At 35.9% G+C, this 23,635-nt stretch overlaps 1 protein-coding gene across 2 annotated transcripts in view; it reads right to left on the bottom strand.

Moving 5' to 3' along the window:
• Galntl6 (polypeptide N-acetylgalactosaminyltransferase like 6) overlaps positions 1-23,635 on the bottom strand; it is a 1,048,694-nt gene that overhangs the window by 599,776 nt on the left and 425,283 nt on the right. For both annotated transcript variants that reach the window (XM_031339868.1, XM_031339869.1), the window contains one exon: positions 22,171-22,309. In XM_031339868.1, coding sequence (XP_031195728.1) covers positions 22,171-22,309 — 139 coding nt within the window. The remainder of the gene's footprint in view (positions 1-22,170; positions 22,310-23,635) is intronic.

Here is a 23,635-nt window from a genome sequence, read left to right on the forward strand (position 1 = left end):
TATATATACATATATATATATATATATATATATATGGTAAAGCCATTAGTTCTACCATGTGTACTCTTTGGTTGGTGGTTTAGTCCCTGGAAGCTCTGAGGGTACTAGTTATTTCATATTGTTGTTCATCCTAAGGGGCTACAAACCCTTCAGCTCCTTGAGTCCTTTCTGTAGCTTCTTCATTGGGGACCCTGTACTCAGTTCAATGGATGTCTGTGAGCCTCTATTTCTGTACTAGTTGGTTACTGTCAGAGCCTCTCAGGAAATAGCTATATCAGGCTGGATTGTCCTTCCTTCAGTCTCTGCTCCATAGTTAGTCTCTGCAACTCAAAGCATGAGTATTTTTCCCCCTTTTAAGAAGGAATGATGTATCTACATTTTGGTCTTCCTTCTTCTTGAATTACTTGTGGTTTGTTTTACTTTGAGTATTCCAATCTTCTGGGCTAATATCCACTTACCAGAGAGTACATACCATGTGCGTTCTTTTGTGATTCGTTTACTTCACTCAGGATGATATTCTCCAGATCCATCTATTTCCCTCAGAATTTCATAAATTCATTGTTTTTAATAGCTGAGTAGTACTCCATTGTGTAGATATACCACAATTTCTGTATCCATTCCTCTGTTGAGGGACATCTGGGTTGTTTTCAGTTTCTGGCTATTATAAATAAGGCTGCTATGAACATGGTGGAGCATGTGTCCTTGTTACACATTGGAGCATCTTCTGGGTAAATGCCCAGGAGTGGTATAGCTGGGTCCTTCTGGTAGTACTATGTCCAATTTCCAGAGGAACTGCCAAACTGATTTCCAGAGTGGTTGTACCAGCTTGCAATCCCACCAGCAATGAAGGAGTGGAGTTTGTATTCTTTAAAAATTTAGTTGAGAAGAACAGCAAGTGTTGAAGACATTTTAAAAGCTGACAAAACTCCAAATTACTCTACAAATATAGAGTAAGCTTTCACAGCAATGCAAATAAACATCAATGACAAATTTCTCACTCTCTTAGGTTTTCATAAAACAGAATACACAAATATTTTATTTCATAGCTTTATGTTTGCCTTGCAAAAGTGAGAAAATTGTAAAAGAATAATTGAAGTAGCAGTATTTCTTACTTTAAAACATATTTAACAATCATGTCATTCATCTTTATACTAAGTTAGCTTTTCTATTTTACCTATTTCACAGGAATAGCCATTAATTCTATAATAGACATGCATCAAAAAAAAGTTTAGTAACAAATATATTAACTAACTAGATGCTGGGTAAGAGGACCTGGTGATCAATTCAGAGGATCCTTGCTAGGTAGTCAGCACACATGAAAAATGTGGAGGATGACAATAGGCTCTCATTCTCAAAGGAACAAAGTCTCTGACAGTGCCTGACCAATAGAGAAGTAGAGGCTCACAAACATCCATTGGACTGAGCACAGGGTCCCCAGTGAAGGAGCTAGAGAAAGGACCCAAGGAGCTGAAGGGTTTGCAGCCCCATAAGATGAACAACAATATGAACTCACTTGTACCCTCAGAGCTTCCAGGGACTAAACCACCAACCAAAGAGTGTACATGGTGAGACTCATCACTCCAGCTGCAGATGTAGCCCAATTAGGAAGGCCTAATTGGTCATCAGTGGGAGGAGAGGCCCTTGGTCCTGTGAAAGTTCTATGTCCCAGTGTAGGGGAATGCCAGGGTCAAGAAGTGGAAGAGAGTGGGTTGGTAAACAGGGGGAGGAGGAATGGAACAGGGTTTTCGTTTTTCTTTTCTTTTTCTTTTTTTTTTTTTTCAGAGGGGAAACTGGGAGAGGAGATATTATTTAACATGTAAATAAAGAAAATATCTAATAAAAAAAAAAGAAAAGAACATAAGCTATTCTGGGATGTTTGCATGAGCACCCACAGGTATAAGTGCCCAAAGATACAAGTGAGTTCACATCCTACATGCACACACCATACAAATACTCTCACACATATACTCATGTATATTGTTTATTTTTACTTATTTCATCTTTTGATGTTTCTTGAAAAAAGGTTTTGCCTTGTGGCTCATATTGCCCTGGAACTCATTGCTTATCACAGACTGGTCATGAAACTGGAGATTGTTCAAAGTTCCTGGATATTCTACAATATTTAAGAATCCTTCTTGATATTGTGGTTATGCTTTCATGTTTAGTTTTAGTATCAAAGTAAAAACTACTCCTCTTACAAATTTCAACTCTGCCATAGCAGCCTTTGAAAAAATGTTTATGTTTTAATTTGTCTAGAATATGACCTAATGTTTCCTACTGATGCATAACTGTTAATCAAGAGTGATGTAAATCACTTTCATGTACTAGTGTTTAAAATAGAAATATTTAAATAATAAATACCATTTCTGTCTTTTGTTACTGGGCTAAAACTCACTTGCTGGAAGGAGGTATCTGCTCATTGCAAAAAGTTAAGCTGTCTAACATCTTAAGCCCATCATTGCCACAGATGCACCTGAAAACATGGGTGACTTTCAAACTGTTAGTTAAATAGTCTGTCATTAAAGTGTCATGTTTGTACATTCAGCTCATTGGTCATAACTAGTCACAGAACACTTATGTCTGAGATGGAAAAATCAATTACAGTTTGGTAGGAATATAATCAGAAATTTTTGGCAGATGACAACCATCATCCTTACCATTTTTTCCTTTTGCCTCCTTTCAAAATGGTAATAGAAAGTGAAATTGTAGCTAGATTATTCTTCTTGTAAAGATATCAATTTCTTCATAGACAAAATTCATATATGTTTTAAGGTCCCTCATCTATAGAAGCAAAATACAGGAATCTTAGAGTACAGTGTCACTTAATTATTCACCTAGTTAAACCCCTCATTTATTAGGAATTAGGAACTAAACATTTTAGAGAGCTAAATGTAAATTTAATCATTTAATTGGAAGTTATTAATTGAGGAAAGAGATAACACAAAGTGAGGGACTGTTCCTCACCAGTAGAGTGTATAATTCTTTGGAAAAGGTTTGTAGCTCCAATAGGAAGATTAAAACAATAAAGAATGAGAGTACATTCTGATTTATTTTGAGTCTCCCTTTGAGAACCATTTTAGGCATCTGTACATTAGTCACACCCACTAAATCATATAAAGTCTGCCATAGTTTAAGTAATAATGGGCATATACTTTATTTATGAAAGCCGAGGAAAGGAACCAAATATTTTATTTGTTAAATTTCTATTGTTCTGATACAACATGGTAGCTGAAAGCAAGTTGAGGAGAAGAGTTTATTTCATCTTATAGTTTACAATCCACTGTGAAAAGATGTCTGGCAGAAACTTGGGCTCAGACCTGGAGGAAGAAACTCAAGCAGAGGCCATGGATTGCTTCCTTTGATTTTCTCCCTGCACAGCAAAGGTACTTCCTCCAATGGCATCCCAAATTAATTATTAATCAAGAAAATCTCCTATAGACTTTCCTATAGGTAATCTAATGAGGAAATCTAATCAATTAAGTACCATCTTCCCATATACGTGTAGGTTTGTGTTTGTTTGATAAAAAAACAAACAAACAAACAAAAACAGTCAGCACACATATTCTATCACCCACAAATACGCTTGAAACTAAAGCTTTCAGTAATACATTTAGGAAACATTAGTCATAACAGAAAGGCAATAGTCTAATATATGAACACATGTCCTATCTTACATTTATTTCATCATGGGAAAAGAACTACTACAGTCAACTCAAAACCAGGAGTTTATTTTGGCATACAGTTTCAGGGGCTTGAGTTTCTGGGTGGATGGCTGTTTTGGTTCTAGACCTGGAACAGTAACTTATATTATTATGATGTGTGTATAGCTGGTGAGCCTAGGGGTAGTGATTGTGGAAGGGCAAAGATACTTAGTTAATAGTAGATCAGATGCAAGAAGAGACTAAAGAAGGGATCCAGGATTTCACTTTTCCTTTCAAGAGCATGTCTTTGGTGACATCAACACAGCTACACTTAGTAAATGTCCAGCTACCTCTCAACAGTCCCACAAGCTGCAGACATCAATGAAGCTTTTGTATTCTGAGTCTCAAGTGATGCTTAGGTGATATTGCTGGCCCCGAGAGCCAATGAAATTATACTTCAACTAGCAAAAAGGATAGAAAACGTATCCAATATAACAATTTTGAGGATTTTAATATACATATAATTTCCTCTTTTGTTCTCTTTTCCCTTTTTTATCTGATATTTTGTTTAAGTAAAATCATCATTGATATTTCTTTTTGAAATCAAGTACAATAACAGAGATGATAATTACCATTTGATTTGAACCAATATTTTAAGTGCATATATACATAGTTCATGTGTGTAGTTGAATCCCCACAGGTGGCTGTGAAGTGCACCTCTGGCTGCTCATTTAGAGTTGTAAGGGGATATTTTATGTTCTGTTCAATAACACTACACTTGCTCTTTTTGAGAAAAGGCTGGAGGTCATACCACTTCTTACATGTGGGACAAGAATCTGAACTCAGGTCATTACTTTTGTACAGCAAACATCCTTATTCATTGTGTTGTCTCAGACACCAAGCTAGAGTTTAAAATATTAATGGTATCCAAAACATGGTATACCATCAGGAAAAAGACAATGACCCTTGTGAAGTAAATACAATTTTCCTTACTTAATTTACAGTCTCAAATTTCAGGTGATGATGCATTTAGGGGGATTATAGACATAGGTAGAACCAAGTAATTTACATAAAAGTAAAAAGGGGAATAGCAGAGGAAGGTTGAAGTACAAGAGAGTCATTTGTACAATGAATACATAATAACTACACATCAAAGAGAAAAGGGAAATGGTTATACGTACCTAGGGAGACCAAAAGTAGCTAGCATCTGCAGGATGGAACTCTGAGGTTCAGAGATGTGCTGACAATATTTATGAGATGTTCTACTTTTTTTTTTTTACTGTCTATATGATAAACACTAAGATTAAAAAATAACTTGGGGATACAAAGATCTATTTTTAACTTAAAGGTTTTATTCCATCAATAAGGGAAGCCAAAGTATGAGCTCAAGAGGGGAGCTTAAAAAAGAAATCAACAGGAGTGCACTGCTAACTGGCTCCAACACTTTAGCTTGTTCAGACATGATTTTTATACAGGTCACACCTATCTTCTTAGGGATAGCATTGACCTGAAGGGGCTGGTGTCTTGTGAGTTTAGGGTTTTTATGGTACTCCAGATTGTGTGAATGAATGGGTTTCTGATTCCTCTCCTTTCTCTTGGTTATCTGTTGATTTGACTTGTCCTATTCTGATTTGATGGTTTAGTTTTATCTTACAATGTCAAGGACCAGCCTCAGCTTGTAGAGGGCTTCCTGAGAGAAGGCATGTTTTAGAGCCACAAAACAAATAACTTGAAATCAAATCATGGGTTACAAGCTGATGGCCTATGTTCTACTCGAGAGAGCTTTCCAGATTGATCTGTTTTGCTTCCTCTGGATACCTTCAGATAGGACAATATACCTTTCTTCTTCTTCTTCTTCTTCTTCTTCTTCTTCTTCTTCTTCTTCTTCTTCTTCTTCTTCTTCTTCTTCTTCTTCTTCTTCTTCTTCTTTTTTCAATTCTAAAATCTCTCTGGATAGCTCTTCTCTTGCAAATCAAAAGCTTAGTCTTTTATTTACATATCAAGTCAATCTTTATGCCTGGTTCCCTTCTCATTATCCTGCTATCTCAGCCCATTAATTCTTACAAAGAGACAGCAAGCACAAGCACAGACAATAAGATAGCTAGGTGGGACCCTGCTCTGAAATTATCACTATTCCTACCATGTCCAAATCTAGAGTTACATTCCCTTTGTCCCAGGCTGACCTTGAACTCAGGAATCTACCTACGAAGAAAAGTTCTCTGGATGGGATCCTGCACTGTGAACATCAATCTGTAAACCTCTTTAGTATCTTTCTGACAGTCTGGCTCATAGTGCTGCAGCCTCTGTTCCATTAGATCTGTGAAGCTCCTTATGCAATTCATATTATATCCTTATATTTTGTATAGCATATCATAGATATCTCCCTCAAGAGTTGTTTTGTTGTAAAGCTAATTATTAAAATTTCCAAATCATGTATTTGCAGAATCCATAGCTTTAAAACATAAAATTTTAGTATTCAGAGCTACCATATTTATTCATTGGTAGAACCTTGTACCATCTCAACAATGCAGTATCAAATATTACAGTATGAAATGTGGAATATCAAATATTACAGTATGAAATCTAGAATTGGAGTGATAGCCAGATTGTAAAAAGTGTATAATTACACCAACATAGTTTAAATTAATTTATCTATGTTTTACATATATACATAGTTTATGTGCAAATAACATGGGAAATTTATAACAACATTTTAAATCTAATGCTTAAATATTCTTGGCTAGTACTTTCATAATAAACAGGCATGGGATCAGATTTTAACTTAATTTAAGTAGTATATTCTTAGTTATGATTTGTGTACTTCTGGAATAATCTAGGAAATGACCTGTCAGTGATAAAGGGTACATAGTAGGGAACTAATTCAAATGCTGCACTTTGTTTGGACTTACGGTACTTTAGTTTCCTCTACCGTTGCTGTGAGGTAACACCTTGATAAAAGGAAGCTAAGGGTTAAAATTTGCTTGGCTGGCAATTCTAGGTTATAATCCATATTTGTGGGTTAGATGACAGGAGATTGAAATGTTGAGTCATATCCACAGTCAAGAGAACAAAGCAATGAATTAATATATTCATGCTAGTGCTCACGTCCTGTTTCCCATTATTGTTATTATGCAGGTTTCTTTGCTCAGAGAATATTGCCCCCCCACAGTAGGCAAGTACCCCTATTACCTAGGTAATAAATATAGGTATATCTATAGGTCAACTTAGATAATCCCTCATTGAGATTCTCTTTCAAGAGGATCCTAGATTGTATCAAGTTGATAATTAAACTAAGTATCAGAAAATAAAGACATGGAGTTACAATAAAATAGTTGTTTAAATTTATGTATATGTATATTTATATATCTATATATATCATTTTCAGCAAATCATACCCAAAATATTAGCTATAACATGAGTTTATGGTCTTCTAGTCTATGAAAGAAAAGCTTTGCAAGTTGATGTACTTTATAAGAGACAATTTCCAGAAGCTGCATTTGGCAGAATTCAAGCTAACTAAACAAGATGTGCAGAATACCTATTAATATGTTGTTTATTATGCTAATCAGGTTTGCCTCACTGGAAAAGGTAAATTTATTTTAGCTTGTCCTAGTTAGGGTTACTGCTGTGAAGAGAAATCATAACTAAGGCAATTCTTATAAGAACAACATTTAATTGAGGCTAGCTTACAGTTCATTATCATCAAGGCGGTATCTAGGCAGGCATGGTGCAGGCAGAGCTGAGTTCTACATCTTCATCTGAAGACTGCTAGTAGAAGACTAACTTCCAGGCAGCTAGGGCTAAGGTATTATAGCCCATGACCACTATGACATGCCTACTCCAACAAGGTAAGATCTCCTAACAGTGCCACTCCCTAACCAAAGCATATAAATACCATCACATAGTTCACAGCTTTAAAGATTTCTGTCCACAAGTTATTGGCTTGCTGCTTTGTGACATAATAGAACAATTCATGATGATGTGTTGAAGGAGATTTCTCACTATATGGCATTTAGGGAAAAAGGAAGAGGAATGCTAGGACTCCAATAGCTCCTTCTAAGGCACGCAGTGACAATTATTTCCTATGCTCTCATGATTTTACCACCTCCAGTAGTACCATAGGCTGTCCACCAGTCTTTATTATACCAGCATTAGAGGACTTTGAATATTTCATCTAAAACAGCCAGTTATTTATTTAACTTTTATTGTAAATAGATCAGAAATGTTCAAAGAGTTAAGAGAAAACATTTTATTTTCTTTAACCTTTTGCCATTGCATTGTTTCTTTCACAACCTGTTTGGGTTCAGCTACAGGTCTCTGCGCTGTATCATCAATAGCAGTGGAACAAAATGTCAACTTGACATCTGGCTAGTGACAAGTATATTATGGAACTGATCTGTATAAGTCATTTCCAAGCACCAATTTACATAGTAATTGTTTTAATGTCAGCATATTCAATTTTCAATGACTGCTTTTATTCACTCCATTTTCTGTTCCAATCTTTCCATGTCAACTGGATTTGATAAAGTAATGATAATAGGCAATTTATATTGCCTTTGACAGGTCTGAAAAACTAGTGTTGACTGTCATGCATGTGTATTTGAGTACAAGGGGGTCATCATTACTTGTTTGCCCATTTACCCATATATTTATTTGAATATATGAATATTTTAAATAAAAACATGTTATTTGGAAAATGAAAGCTTTTATGGTAATCTTTTTATCCTTATACTATAAAACAATAGGATGAGTACATGATCATCATCTATGCATTTGTACATTCATAGTCAGTATGAAGGAAATTAGGGCTAGGTAAAGAAAAAAATTCGATGCTGATATTTTCTAAACTGTTATTGTGTTTGAGAAAATATGAGCCTGGTAAGTACTTTAACCACTGTTTTTCTTTAGCTCTTAATGTCCAGGGCTTGCTCCCATTGCAGAATATTTTAAAATGTCAGGAATAAATACATGCCATCCAACAGTAAGGCTACCCTGGTATTAAAACTAAGAGATACATGCTCACAAGAAGTGGACACATTCAGATGTATTCTGGCAGCATATTTTGGAGAGAGTGTTTTGATTAGATTAAGAAGGGGAGACGGCATATAAAAGAAACCAGAGGCAGTACAAAGCCATGAGAAATTTTAGAATGTGGCAAAGTGTAAGTGATTGTTAGGAAAAAGACAAGATGAAAAGATGAGGGAAGAGAAAGCAGGAAAGATTTTATTCCTTGAAATAGACAAGGTGATTAAAATTTGATTAGAAAAATATTTGCTAGAAGTTTGATTCTATCAAATACCACAACAAAGATATTGGGCATTTGCAAGGAACTGTAAGTTTTTAAAGAGTATCCTGGTGACAGTGTATTAGAACTGTGAATGGATTAGAAGCTGAGGAAGTCAGCCACCAGGTAGACTTTAGTATTATGAGCTGAAAGAAATATTGGATCAAGAGAAATGATAATATAGAAGCTCTAATGCTATCATGCATGAATAAGCAAAAAATAAAATATTATTGAATATATGATTAATATTGAGTTCTACACTGACTGCTTCAGAGAATTTTGAGCAAGCCTTTCTATAATGGGTTTCCTGATTTTCTTTTGATTATTATTCCTCTCAAACCACAAGACCAAACAAACCTTATGTTCTACAAGTAGTTTTGGTAATTTGGTTCATCATAGCAATAATAATATATCCATTGACTCTAATTATGCTGACAGTCTGTATATGGATTTAGAGATATCTACTGGAGCATGGATAATGTCTCATGAGCCATATCCCTAGTGAAAATGGACTCTGCCTCCCAAAGCAGCCACAGATATCAACAGCACCAGTTAGTGGTAGTCGTTCAAGAGCCCATGTTCCATCCATACTGGAATGAAGCTAGTAAATGATCATCAAACGATGTGAAATTATCTTCACCTGGCAAGTAAAGCATAGCAAAGTCATAGTGACCTCTTGTGTTTATTCTCTGACTTTTTGAGATTACACAATATGACCTCATTTCCTTCTTTCCCCTTTCCTTGCCAAACCTTCCCATATACCTTCTTTGCTCTCTTTCAAATTTATGGCCTCTTTTTCATTGCTATTGCATACATGTATATGTGTGTATGCATATATGTCCCAAAGGACAACCTGCTCAGGCTATAGAATTCTACTTAAAATGTGTGTTTTCAGACATTCTGATTGGATAACTGATTGCTGTGCTCTTCCCTGGAGGAGACTGTTCCTCCAGCTGGTAGCATGCCTTTGTTGCCTGTAGTTCTTTGTGTAGATTGGGGGTCTTGTAGCCGACTCTGACTCTTCCCCTTCCGTTGTTCACCTTGGCAAGCATTTTGTTGTCTTTCTTCAGCTTATTTTTAGACAGTCATGCTTGTGAGATTTTATGGTGTAGTTTCTGACATTTCTAGGAGAAACGATCTCACAGCAAGTTGTGACCTCACCCTCTGGCTTACTTCCACACCTTCTTCTGCAGTGTTCCCTGAGCTTAAGGAATAGGAATTGGTACCTTCACCTTGCCTTTTACTATGATTTTCTTGGATGCAGTGAGATGGGTTTCTTGTACTGCTATCAATATTCTATTTGTTTGTTTGGTTTTGTAGGAGAAACACAGTCTTTATACTCACAGAAAATAACCAGGAAACTAGGGATTTTAAACTTGGAAGCTGTTCTTTTCAAAGAGACTTATCACCTGTTTTCTGCCCAGAAGGCTAGGAATGGATATGGTTAATAGCCTGGTGATTGGTGCTATGACTATTGACCAGGTCATACTGAGCTCCAGACTGTTATGTTTAAATAAGTCATTCTCAGACCCTTATCATCAGCCTTGTTTCTCAATCTACAGAAACCATCTTTATGAAAGAGGTCACGTGTACTGTGCTTAAATATGCCTGAAATACACTACTCACACTCTTCAAGTTTGAACCAAACTGGTTTTAAGTCCTGTTAATCCTGACTTCTTTCTTGCCTCATGAAGATCAATGCTCTGCAGGCCATTGGAATTTATATTCCTTGAAATTTTTAATTTTTGGATATTTAAGTGTCATTTCCCAATAAATCTGAGATTGTTTTACCTTATCATCTTTTTTTTTTCAAATATTTTATCTGCTTTTACTCTCTGTTTTGTCCTTTAGGAAGACTCCCTCCATAAATTCTCAAATACTTGGTAGAGTCATGAATTCATCTGAGTCTATTTGATTTTATTCTGAGAATTTTTCTGTATTTTGAAATAATCTCTATTTTTTATTCAGCTTCATCATCTCTTTATTGCATAACCGCTAGTCTTCTGATAAGATGCTTAAGACTTTTTTTTTTAACTTAGTTATTTTTTTTTTGCTTCTTTACTATAGCTTGTAATTATTTTTTAATTTCTAGCATTTTCCATTTGATGACATTTAACAACATTCTTTCCTGTTTTATAGGTAACTTTTTTTTAGTTTTCCCATTATGTTGAAAGTGAGTGGTTTAAAGTATTTTTCTGTTACATACAACCTCTAATATCTCATATGGCAAATTTATATTTTTGACCATATGTGTGTACATGTGTGTGCTCCTATTATACTAGTATACATATGATATTGTATGTGAGTGTGTATGTGTGTGCATATGCATGTACTTGACCATGTATAGGCAAGTGTTCTCTTCCACTACTCCTCACCAGTATTTGGCAAGTATCTCCCTAAACTTTGACTTGAATAATTCAGCCAAACTGATTGACAAAGAAGCTGGAGAGCAACCTTACCCCTGACCTCTTACTATCACTGAGGTTACAAATAAATATTTCTGTGTCCAGATATTGTGTGTGTTCTACTCATCTGAACTTAGGTCCACATGCTTGTGAAGAATGCACTTCACTGATGGGTCTATTTCCTCACAACCAATTAGTTTGATAGTCCCCCCTCTCTGTTTGTATGTATGTAGACCATACTTTATTGTTTTGATTTTCTCTGTGCTTCATAGTATGTTGGAATCTAGACATATTATTATCATATTTTGAATGTTAATATTTCTATGCACACCAAGTTTGTTATTAGAATTCCTTGTTTAATTCTTAGTAATTGACCTGATTATTTTAGGGAAGTTTATTTCTTTCTAATACAGTACTGTGGCCCTAGTGTTGATAACCAAAAGGGTTTGCTTCAATATCCCTACACTTAAGAGGAGGTGTATTTTTCCCCTTTCCAGGCCATACCCAGCTCTTTGTTCCAATAAATTCTCTTTGGTTTCTTGTTTGTTTGATTAATATAATATCTTGGATTCTTGGAATATATATCATTCTACAGATTATGTCATTAAAATGGTGTCTCTTTTGAAGACAAAGCTTCCAAGGTTCATGGCTCTTTATTCTGAGAATTTCATACAGTATATTTTTATTGTATTCTTTTCCATCCTCCAGCTCTGTCTTTACACAATATTGTGTTTTCTCTTGCTAAAAACACACAAACATAAAAACAAACATAGTAATAATAATAATAATAATAATAATAATAATAATAATAATAATAAACATAGAGTTCAATTTGTGATATTAACTACCAACTAGTCCCCAGCATGAGGCCACCTCTGGGTTGATTGATGTACCCAGGTTTGTGCATATGTTCTTAATTCAGGACTCTTCCAAGACTTCTGGTTCTTCACTTCTTTCCTGACAAATCATATCTGCAGACATTGCTACATCTTTGTGAAAAACACTGGCTGCAGTCCAGGTGGTTTCCACTACAATCTCTAGGCTTCCTCAAAATATAATGAGAGTTACAATTTTCTGCTATGTTTAGAAAAAGTTGCTTTCTTTGAAAGAGCATGAAGACAAATTATTGGATGGTATGCTTCCTGAAGAAGCAGGGCTCTTCAGAGGAAGTAGGGGTGGGGGCATGCCAAGATCCCAAGGGTGACCCTGTGTTCAGGAGCTGAGGTCTCAGGGAGAGGATCCAACAGCTGCTTTGCTCACAGGAAACCACAACACAGTTATGGAAACTGCAACTGGGATTGAAGCAAGCCCCATGCCAGGAGAGCTTCTGCTGTCTGGGTGATGCCCAAGTATTTCAGAGCCTGCTCCTCTCTACTGTGTAGTGCTAAGTTTCACCTTTAGCAAGCAGGAAAAGAAACTGTTAGAATAGCTGAAGGTTGTCTCTCCCTGGACACTACCCTATCTGGGAGCACGGTCAGAGGAAGGTCAGGGAACTGTTTCCTGGCAGTGTGCACTGAAATCTGGCTTGCTGAGCTGGCAGTAGAAAGGATAACACACTTGGTGGTATAGATATCCCTTTTTTTTTTTTATTTTATTTTCCTACCAAAGCTCAATGGGTTTCTTGAATAGATGTTAATCCTTTTGCTTTTTGGGACCATTTTGGAAGGGCTAAAATATGTTTGGTTTTCCTGTGAAGGAGCTGAAGGGGATTTGAACCTCATAGAAAGAACAATATCAAAGAACTGGACCACTCAGAGCTCCCAGAGACTAAACAACTAACCAAAGAGTACACATGGAGAGATCCATGGCACCAGCTACATTTGTAGCAGAGGACTGCCTTATTTAGCATCAGTGGGAGGGGAGGCCCTTGGTTCTGTAGAGGCTGGATACCCCAGTAAAGCGGGATGCTAAAGTGGTGAGGTAGGAGTGGGTGAGATGGTAGAGTCCCTTGAATCCCTTGGATACGGGCAGGGGGATATCATTTGAAATGTAAATGAATAAAATCATTTATATATACACACATTTGTTTTGAAAGTGTTTTCCTTCAGTTTCATTTGGGAGCAGACAAATAAAATATTCTAAGCTTCCATACCAGAAGTCAACCTTTGGATGCTTTATCTTAAAAACACTTATTAGTGTTTGTTACCAGTATGCTTAACCCTCCCTTTGTCATAATAAAATGGAAACAAAGTCTGTAAGTACTATTGGAAATACAAATTTATATTTTACTAGATATGAGTTTTAATGTAATTATAAATTTTATTGAGAAAGATAAAAAAACTGAGTATAATGACCTGTAAATGTTTCAGAAATTTAGAATATTAAATTATGCATTTAAAATATTTCTGTAAAATGTGAAAGTGTTTATTTCCTTTAAAAAAAACTTAACTGCTATTAGTCATTGAGGTCTCAGTCAATTTTGATGAGTAATTATGTTAAAAGAGTAATATGTATCATTTAAAAAGTTGAGTTCATATTAAATATGTACATTTAATTCTTGGCTATTAGCACATTCATCAATAACTTTTTAAACACCATATTCTAATATCACGTGACAAGTGTACAATAATTGAAGATCACATGGCTCCCTGTTTTAAAATAAAGTCTATTGTTTCCTTAAGAATAACAAAAGTTTCTCAAACCTACATTTGTTATGTGTAAGTTATAGTCTTTAGCATTGCTTTTCATTTCTGAAAACTTCTGGAGTGTGTAAAATCAAATAGTGAATTTAGAGTTATGATTGCTACGTTAACACTTATAGAAAAATTCAATTTCTTCTCTGCATGTTGGTAACCTCCCTCAGAATTTTCTATGCAGCCCAGCTTGACCTCCAACCCTCCAGCTCTGTCCTCAGGTCCTCAAATGTTAGGATCACAGGCAGGTGCAGTCATGCCTGACATCTATGCTGTTTTCTTTACAGAATTCAAAATGGGACTCCAAATCTCACACTCACACATTTTTAGTGCTTTATTTGATTCTTATCATAAACTCACTAAGAGTTCGAAATTCAATGGAGAGAAGAGTGAAGCTGCTAGGTCATCCCTAAAAGCTTTGTTTCTTTATTGGCTTGTTTGTTTTGTGTACACAGCTTTCCCACTATCAGGCTGAACCAAAGGGCCCTACTCCTCAGCCTCATTTCACTTTTCAAAGACTCTATTTCATGATCTGCCATTCATGCTGAAGGCTAAACACCTGACAGCTCGTCAACTCTTATCTCCCCCAGCAAATGATTACTATCTTCATAGTCATACCTACAGTGCCAAAACCTTGTCCCTATTTCTCGGACTTTAGTCATAAGATAAGGAGCATGTGTGTAAGTTTGTCATTGTGGTAATTTCATTATGACTCTCTATCTTGACTTATAGGAACTCAGTTATGGGCTGATGTGTATACTGTCATATTTATGCATAATCATACAGCTCTACCCAATAGGGAGGTACACATTTCTGTTATGAAAGTTCACTTTTATTTGTTATTATTGACCATTCATTTCTTTACTATTTTATTTGTAACCTTTATTAATTTTTAAAAATGTAACATAAAGTTTTGAAATGCTCTTAATTTGAATACCATTTGATTAAAAAAAAAACACCATATTTTCCACCTCCTGCTCTGACAGTATCACACCTGACTAGAGTACAGGAAGAGGCATACTAGTTTATTATGATGCTGAATTTACTTGTGAGCTCACTGAATGAAAGTAATTAATGAACTTCACATGCATGCCACCCTAAGAACATGAAAAGAGAGACACTGTTACCAGTCAGAATGTGCTGAAATCTATTAAAATTGGAAGTAAAAAATATTATTCTTGCAAATTTTTGGCTATTTATATTCAAATATTTCTGTGAATGAGTTTTAGCATCAAAGAATCAAACCTATTAAATCATTTTTAAAATATATATAAATATTTTAAGCATATTGACTAAATCCTAATTAAAATTTGAACACATATCTATTATTTCTTAAACTAAAATTAACCCACTAATTAAATTATATAATCTCAGTTCAAATTTAGAATTAAAATTAATTTATTTTTTCATGTTTTACATCTTATGTAAAGGAAAACAAGCAACATAAATAGAGCTCAGCTTAATAAAGCATCATCATTAGAAACAAACAAAAATAAACAATTAACTAAAAACCCTGAGTAGATTATGCTGCAACTGATTGGCAGACCCAGTCTCATTTTGAAGAAATCTTAATCTGTAGTCAGGGAGATGAAGGGAGACTGCATCCGTCGTGTAGTAGGAAAATAAAAGTTCAAAAAGAAAAACTTGCTGAACTTTATTATACACACTGTGGAAATCAAGTCTGTTGGATATTGCATCCATTTTTAGTAAGTAAGGATACTTAAACTATAGAACACTAAAGAGTCACAAGTTTAACCTAAGTTCTGACTGTGCTCATAAACTCTCTGTTATGTGTAGAAGGAGCATACTGTGCTCTTTATCAGGGAAGGAGAATCCTTTTTTAACAAATGTTCCAGTAGGCAAGGCACTGTGTGATGAATACACCTGCTTTCTGAACCTTACCAGATAGCATTTCAGGACAATTATAAACAGCTGTGATTACTGGGCTTGGGATTGTGAGTATACCATGACTGGCTTCCTATGTTTTCTGTTGTGGGCCCTTCTTGCAGGAAGAGACCTGTCCTTGTATTCTTAGCACAACACCCTCCTATCTGTAGTAGCCTCACGTCAAAGAAGCTTGTGCCATGGGAGCCAAATGTTCCTCATTCTGGAGCTCAGTACTAGATTATACACTTGACTCACACCCGAGAGCTGTTCTCATTAACAGAATTGCAATAGTGAAGGCAATATTTTAATAGAAAATGACTTTTGGGACAATCTCTCAAATGCTTCCGAAATTGTCCAGATGACATGAGTATGGTATACTTGTGTGAAATAACTGTAATATACTAAATTCAATCATATGATCCAAGTGTTGAACAACACTCCTGGAGATGAGATATCACAGTTTGCTCCTAATACTCCATATTCCATTTATTGTCAAAGCTGTGAAGTTAAAACTATTCACATCTAGGGAAACTCAGTTGTTGGAAATAAGATAATAAAATGGAAAAGCCATGAAGCAGGGTAAGACAATTGTAATTTTAAAATGTCCCAGACACTCGGCCACCTTACAAGTAACAAACCTAATGTAAGAAACACATTCATGGAAATTCATATAAAAACTGTACTTTCAACATGTTTTTAAAAGTACTTAAAATAGGCAATGGATGTATCTAGAGGATATCATCCTGAGTGAGGTAACAAAATCACAAAAGAACACACATGGTATGCACTCACTGATAAGTGGATGCTAGCACAGAAACTCGGGATACCCAAAATACAATCCACAAACCACATGAAACCCAAGAAGAAGGAAGACCAAAGTGTGGATAGTTCATTCCTTCTTAAAAGGGGGAACAAAATACCCATGGAAAGGTTTGCAGAGACAAACTATGGAGCAGAGACTGAATGAAGAAAGGACAATCCACAGAGACTGTCCCACCTGGGAATCCTTCCCATATACAATCACCCAACCCAGACACTATTGTGGATGCCAGCAAGTGCTGGCTGACAGGAGCCTGATATAGTTGTCTCCTGAGAGGCTCTGACACTGCCTGACTAATACAGAGGTGGATGCTCACAGCCATCCATTGGACTAAGCACAGGGTCCCCAATGAAGGAACTAGAGAAAGGACCCAAGGAGCTGAAGGGGTTTACAGCCCCATAGGAGGAACTACAATATGAACTAACCAGTACCCTCAGAGCTCCCAGGGACTAAACCACCAACCAAAGAGTACACATAGTAGAACTCATGGCTCCAGCCGCATAGGTAGCAGAGAATGGCATAGTTAGTCATCAATGAGAGGAGAGGCCCTTGGTCCTGTGAAGGCTCTATGCCCCAGTATAGGGGAATTCCAGGGCCAGGAAGTAGGAGAGGGTGGGTTGTTGATCAGGGTTAGTGGGGAGGGAATAGAGGGAAGCCAGGAAAAGGGAGAACATTTGAAATGTAAATAAAGAAAATATCTAATAAAAAATTTTAAAAAGTACTTAAAATACCAATCACTCATTTACATGAATCGGATGTAATCATATATAAATGCCTTATTTGAGGCTTTTATGTCACTTTATTTCATGTACTTCTCTGGGAAACAAAGATGGATATTATTGAGAAAGAGTGTTAAGGCTGGTTAGTTGGCTCAGCCGGTAACCACACCTGACACCAAAGTTAGATCCCTGGGACCCATTTAATGGAAAGAGAGATGTGAGATATTCTTTGCATTCTACAAGTTACCCTTGGCAATGCACACCCCATCCCCTACCTCAAACACAAACATACAAAATGCACATGGACAAAATAAAAAAAATGAAAGATTAAGAAAGTTTTTATGTCTATCCAATTACAGGTATTACAGGAGTGGCAGGTGCTTAATAAAAGAGCTCTATGTATACACCAGTGAGCATGTGTATTTCATAATTAAAAGTCCCTATGTATCCACCAGTGGGCATGGGTATTTCATAATAAAAGGTTCCTATGTATCCACCAGTGGGCATGGGTAAATCGTAATAAAAGGTCCTTTGTATCCACCAGTAGACGTGGGCATTTCAAGAGAGCCAATGACTCTATTTTTACGTTTGATTTTTTTCTCATAAATTAATTATGTCATGCTCTGAATCATGTTAATGATAGTAACAGTTAGACTTGATTATGCCAAGGACAGAACACTTGATCATACATTTTTCAGTCTTTCTTTACTACTTAAATATTTATGTAGCAATTTAGCAGAACATTTTTTCTATGTAGGCTAATCTTCCATAATTTATACATGTCTTCCTTATTATATATTATGAATTCACATAGATTTCTTAATTTTTTACTTTCCTTACTGTACATTAAATAAGATGTCCTAAATACTACAAAACATATATGTGAAATGCTAGGTAGGTGTTTAAATATGAAGGTAAGACACAATTGATATTCAGGTAGGGAAGACTTAAAATGTGTTTTTATGGAGTCAATACTTAAGATAGCTACTGGAAGGACATCTGTAAAACAAATACCTTCATATTACATCAGCATCATTAAAAATAAAATAAAAACAGAAGATAAAAACACAGATTCTAGACAATGAGCCAACCAACATGATAAAGAGATGGATGGTTAAAAATATACCAGTTATATAGATTAATAGTATGGAAAAACAAGAAAAGCTTTGATAACACTGAAGCACAGATACTCTAAACTAATTGTCTGCAAAACAGGAAGATGATAAAAAAAACATTTGGAAAAATGAATTTAAAAAATCTAAATGAGAAAAATCTTGACATAACTTAATTACTAGGACATAAGTACAACTCATCAAATTATTGCCCATTGTCATGTGACTTTACTTCATCCATAGTACTAAGATTAGTCTATTATTGTCTATGACATATACACCCAAAGAAGGATGTTAGCTTTGATACAAGTGAGAACTAATGAAGTGTGGAAAATAAAAGAATATAGCCATGTAGACTGATATTTGTAAAGTAACTGGTAGTGAATATTCTTCAGTGCCATCAATAGTGTACACTAACCATAGCAAACCACTTAGAACAGAAGCTAGAAAAATGAGCTTGAGAAGAAGTCCACAGATCAGCAGTGCATGCCAGAAGCATACACACTGTGAACTTGTGAATTAGAATCAAGAGTAACAGCTGAGTAGTACTCTGTTGTGTAAATGTACCACATTTTCTGTGTCTATTCCTCTGTTGAAGGACATCTGGGTTGTGTCCAGCTTCTGGCTATTATAAATAAGGCTGCTATGAACATAGTGGAGCATGTGTCCTTATTACATGTTGGAGCATCTTCTGGGTATATGCCCAGGAAAGTACTATGTCCTATTTTCTGACTCACTGATAAGTGCATATTAGCCCAGAAGCTTGGAATACCCATGGTACAATTCTCAGACCACATAAAGCTCATGAAGAAGGAACACTAAAGTGTGGATGGTTCTGTGATTCTTAGAATGGGGAACAAAATACCCATGGGGGGAGACATGGAAACAAAATGTGGAGCAGAGTAAAGGCCATCCAGAGACTGCTCCGCCTGGGAATCCATCCCATATACAGTCATCAAACCCAGAAACTATTGTGGATGCTAACAAGGAGCCTGATATAGAAAAAAAAAGTCAGTATTTTTAAAACCTCAGAAAATAAAGAACCTGAAACTTTTCCTTTTGGGACTAGGAGACTGTATACAAAGTTTCTTTGAACTAATTTGTTTCAAATGCATCCAAATCTTGCACCTTGTTTAACAAACTGAATCAATATTAACAAAGTATGGTCAATTAACTGCAGAATAGTTACATGAATAACCCTGAAATATGTGTTGAAGTGATTCTGTAATGTCTAGGATCATTTGCATTGTCAGTGTGACTGTCAAATCCATCTATTTAAGAAGCACGGGGAAACCAGAAGCAAGGATTTTCAGCAGTGTGGGTTCTGCAAGGCTATAGCTTGTGTTTTTCTGCAAGTGAGACTCTGACAAAATCAGGGAGCAGCAAGGTTCACTCGTTGCCCTTTTGAGAATCAGATATGGCCTGAAATCTAGCTACGTTGTCACCCTGGTCATTGCTGAACACCATCTTGACAGACAGTCTCTGCTTTGATTCTTCATTTGATATCAGTTTACTTCATGGCATCTGGCTTTTCTCAGGTTCCAGTTTCAGTTTCATTCCTTAACATTTAGAATAATATTTTCTTCATAATCTAAGTTCAGTGGATATGATAAAAATTTGAAAATAGTTTTGTTTTTAATTTCTGCTCTGTGTATTTTATCTTTATTCCAAGATTGAAAGTTACACTAAAAGCCAGGCGGTGGTTGCACAAGCCTTTAATCCCAGCACTTGGGAGGCAGAGGCAGGCAGATTTCTGAGTTCGAGGCCAGCCTTGAAAGTTACACTAAAAATATACTCTGAAAAGAATAGACTGTTAACTTCTCTCTGGTCCTATTTGTAGGTGTAACATTTTTCACTGGAATATATCTTAGTATGTTGGAAATTTGGGGGAAGAAAGGAGATAAAAGGAAATTATTGCCTGAGCATATTTATGATACCAATAATGCAGCTGAATCATCTTCAATAGAGTAACATTAGAATATTATAATTTCTCATACAAAGAAAGATTTTTGGTCAGTGTGAACCAATACAGAGAGTTTTTGACTGACAGTCTGGGCATCATTGATATGAATAAAAGGCCAAGGACTGTATATAGAATTTTCTGTTAGGAAAAATTTTATTAGCTCTTCACATTAATCCTCTATTTAAGGATATTAGAAAATATAATTTAACACACATTCTGATGAGAAAGCCAGTAATTCCTATATTTGCAAAATAAAATAAAGAAGTAGTGGTGCACATAAAACTATAGCCCCAAATGCATAAAATATTTTTCTTTTTAAGGGTTAATTATCAAAATGCTGAGTTTTACTTATTTACAATTGTCACTTAATTTATGACTATAATCTGTATTTTTTGTAGTTTCTCTTATTTTTGTTGGCTCTCTCCCTAACTCCTTCCCTCTCTCCCTGTCTCACTACTTCTTCCCTCCCTCCCTCCCTTCCCTCCTTCCCTTCCTCCATCCCTACCCCCTCTCTCATACTAGTATGTCTGAAAGGACATTGACTTGGGAGGCACCAGTGTAGTTGAATTCTTGCTAAGGTTCTGGAAATCCTATTCACTTCCCAAGTTGTGACATACTTTTGGCTTTGTTTAATCCATCAAAAAACCACAAAAGATTTGATGGCCTGCTCCCATTAAAATTAACCATTTATGGATAAGGTAGAGGTCAGGAAAGAGAGGTAGATTCCAGAGGATTACATGCAGCATCATTCTTTGTTTAATTTATACTGTATTTAGCTATAGTTCAATAAACATAACTCAGCATCATTTGTAAAACCACAAGGAGTTTCCAAAGTGACACGAAACTGAAAAAGGAACTATGACCATGTCATCACTAATTTTAATCACTCTTTATGAGGATATATAGGTCAAGGATCCTAAGTCAAGCTAGCCTGAGAAATCAATCCATTGAAGGTTCGTATCCAAAGACAGTTTTGGTAACATCAACAACCAGGATTAAAAAAAAAAAGTTTATCTCCAATCCATATTGTCAAAGAAAATGTATGGATATCTTCTTTAAAACATTTTGTTTTAAATGAAGATAATATAAGTGATGAAAATGTATTAATTTCCAGGGTCTGTGTTAGATTCAAAATATGTGCCGCAGGCTCCTGCATTCGAACATTTGATCTCTAGTGGTGGTGTTTCTTTCTTTTATTTTTTCCTGGATGTTGTATAACCTTTAGGAGGTAGGGTTTAGGTAGAAGAAATGGATTACTGGAGGCAGGCCTTACACTTTACCTTCTGGTTCAATTTCGCTCCTCATCTCTGATTGGGGGTCACTTTGATGTGTGCATGCTCTTGCTTGTCAGATGCACACATGCACTTTCCTTAAGAGGCCCACTCTGACCCATCTACAGCTGCAGACTGCTGTCCTAAGCTGATCACCTCAAACCTGGCCAAATAAAGCCTTCTTTTTACTTTTATTTTTTTTTTTGCTTGTTTTTGCCAATTTTTAAAATTATGAGGTCACCAATGCAGCTGAATTCTTTCAGACTTTATAAAAGTATTTAATTTTAATTACACATACTTGACATTACAAAGCATGAAAGTCTAAATCCAAATGGTTAGTGTGACATGTTGTTTACATATAGCACCGTGATATGCATTTAAAAATAATAACAGAATAACCAAAGAAAGAAGCACACGTGACATGGTTATACTCACTTAGCATGGCGGATGTCTGGCAGGGACCTCTCTAGAGCAATATTGTTGCTGACAAAAATATTGAAGCCGTTTTCCCTGTAAGCCGAGTCATCATGGTCCTCTTCCGTAAGGGGGTATGGTTTTCCATGTTCACCTTTCCCTACAAAGGAAAAAATACAGTTTTCATCTGAAAGAAAATCCATTTCACATTCTAGAACAGAGAGTCATCAACAGAGAATGGAAAATGAAAATGTGAAATTTATACACACTGGCATATTTTTTAGCCTTAAAGAAAATTTGAAAACATGGCATATACAGAAAAATAATTGAACTGAAATCTATTATATTAAACAAATAAAGTAACACCCTTCAAAGGGTGTAACCTTTTGACAAATACTTCATTTTCTCTCATATGTATCACTTAAATATTAAATATTATATGTGTGTGCAAGTGTACCTGCATGTGGATGCTAGAAGTTGGCATCAACATTACTATTCCACCTTAAACACTAATGTGATTTCTCTAGTGGAGCTTAACTCAAATTTCAAACATGCACACACATAAGCATCTACATACACACATATGCACCTACTTGTAAGTAAAGACCATATTAAAATGTGCACAACAAACATATATAACATGCATAAAAATTCAGAGCACTAGTGGACATACTGTTTCTTCTCTTCTTTCTTTTGTACATTAGCTTAGGCACATTTAATGATTTACATGTTATTCAATTGAAACTGAAACCCCAGTAGAGCTAACATTTAGCATTTGAAAAAGACATTTATCACTTACTCTATACTGTTTAAAGACTAAATTGTGTCAATCTTGTAATATGGGCTATTTAAGAAAATAACTAATGAATTGCATTTGGGGTACATTGACTTTATCAGTTCTTTTATATGCTATTCCGTGTTTATACATTTTCTTATTTGTTAAAACCTTACTATAATGAATTTCAAATCAAAAACACCACACAATAAAATTAACCAGCCCTGAAGTCTATACGTCTCAATGAAAGCCACAGTTAGAACAGCCATTTGGAAATTATGGAGATTCAGATTGGATTTTACACTTTCAATACCCAATATATTTTTTTCATCCCTATAGCAGCTCCCACCTATCTTCCAGGTCTTTGCTTCACACAGCCTCTCCCTGACCCCCCACTCCTCTGAGAAGGGGAGGACCCCTGGGTATCAACCCACTCTGGCACATGAAGACTGCAGGTCTGGGCAAAGTATCCTCTCCCACTGAGGCCAAACAAGGCAGTCCAGTTAAGGGAACAGATTCAATAGACAGAAAACAGCTTTAGGGACAGGCACCCCCTACCCCCCGGTTGTTGGGAGACCCACATGAAAAGCAAGCTGCACATCTACTACATATGTGCGGGGATACGGGGGTTAGGACCAGCCCATGCTTGCTCTTGTTTGGTGGTTTAGTCTCTGGAAGCCCCCCAGAGTCCAGGTTATTCATCTGTCCACC

This window comes from Mastomys coucha, unplaced genomic scaffold, assembly GCF_008632895.1.
Source record: "Mastomys coucha isolate ucsf_1 unplaced genomic scaffold, UCSF_Mcou_1 pScaffold22, whole genome shotgun sequence".
Taxonomy (NCBI): Eukaryota; Metazoa; Chordata; class Mammalia; order Rodentia; family Muridae; genus Mastomys; species Mastomys coucha.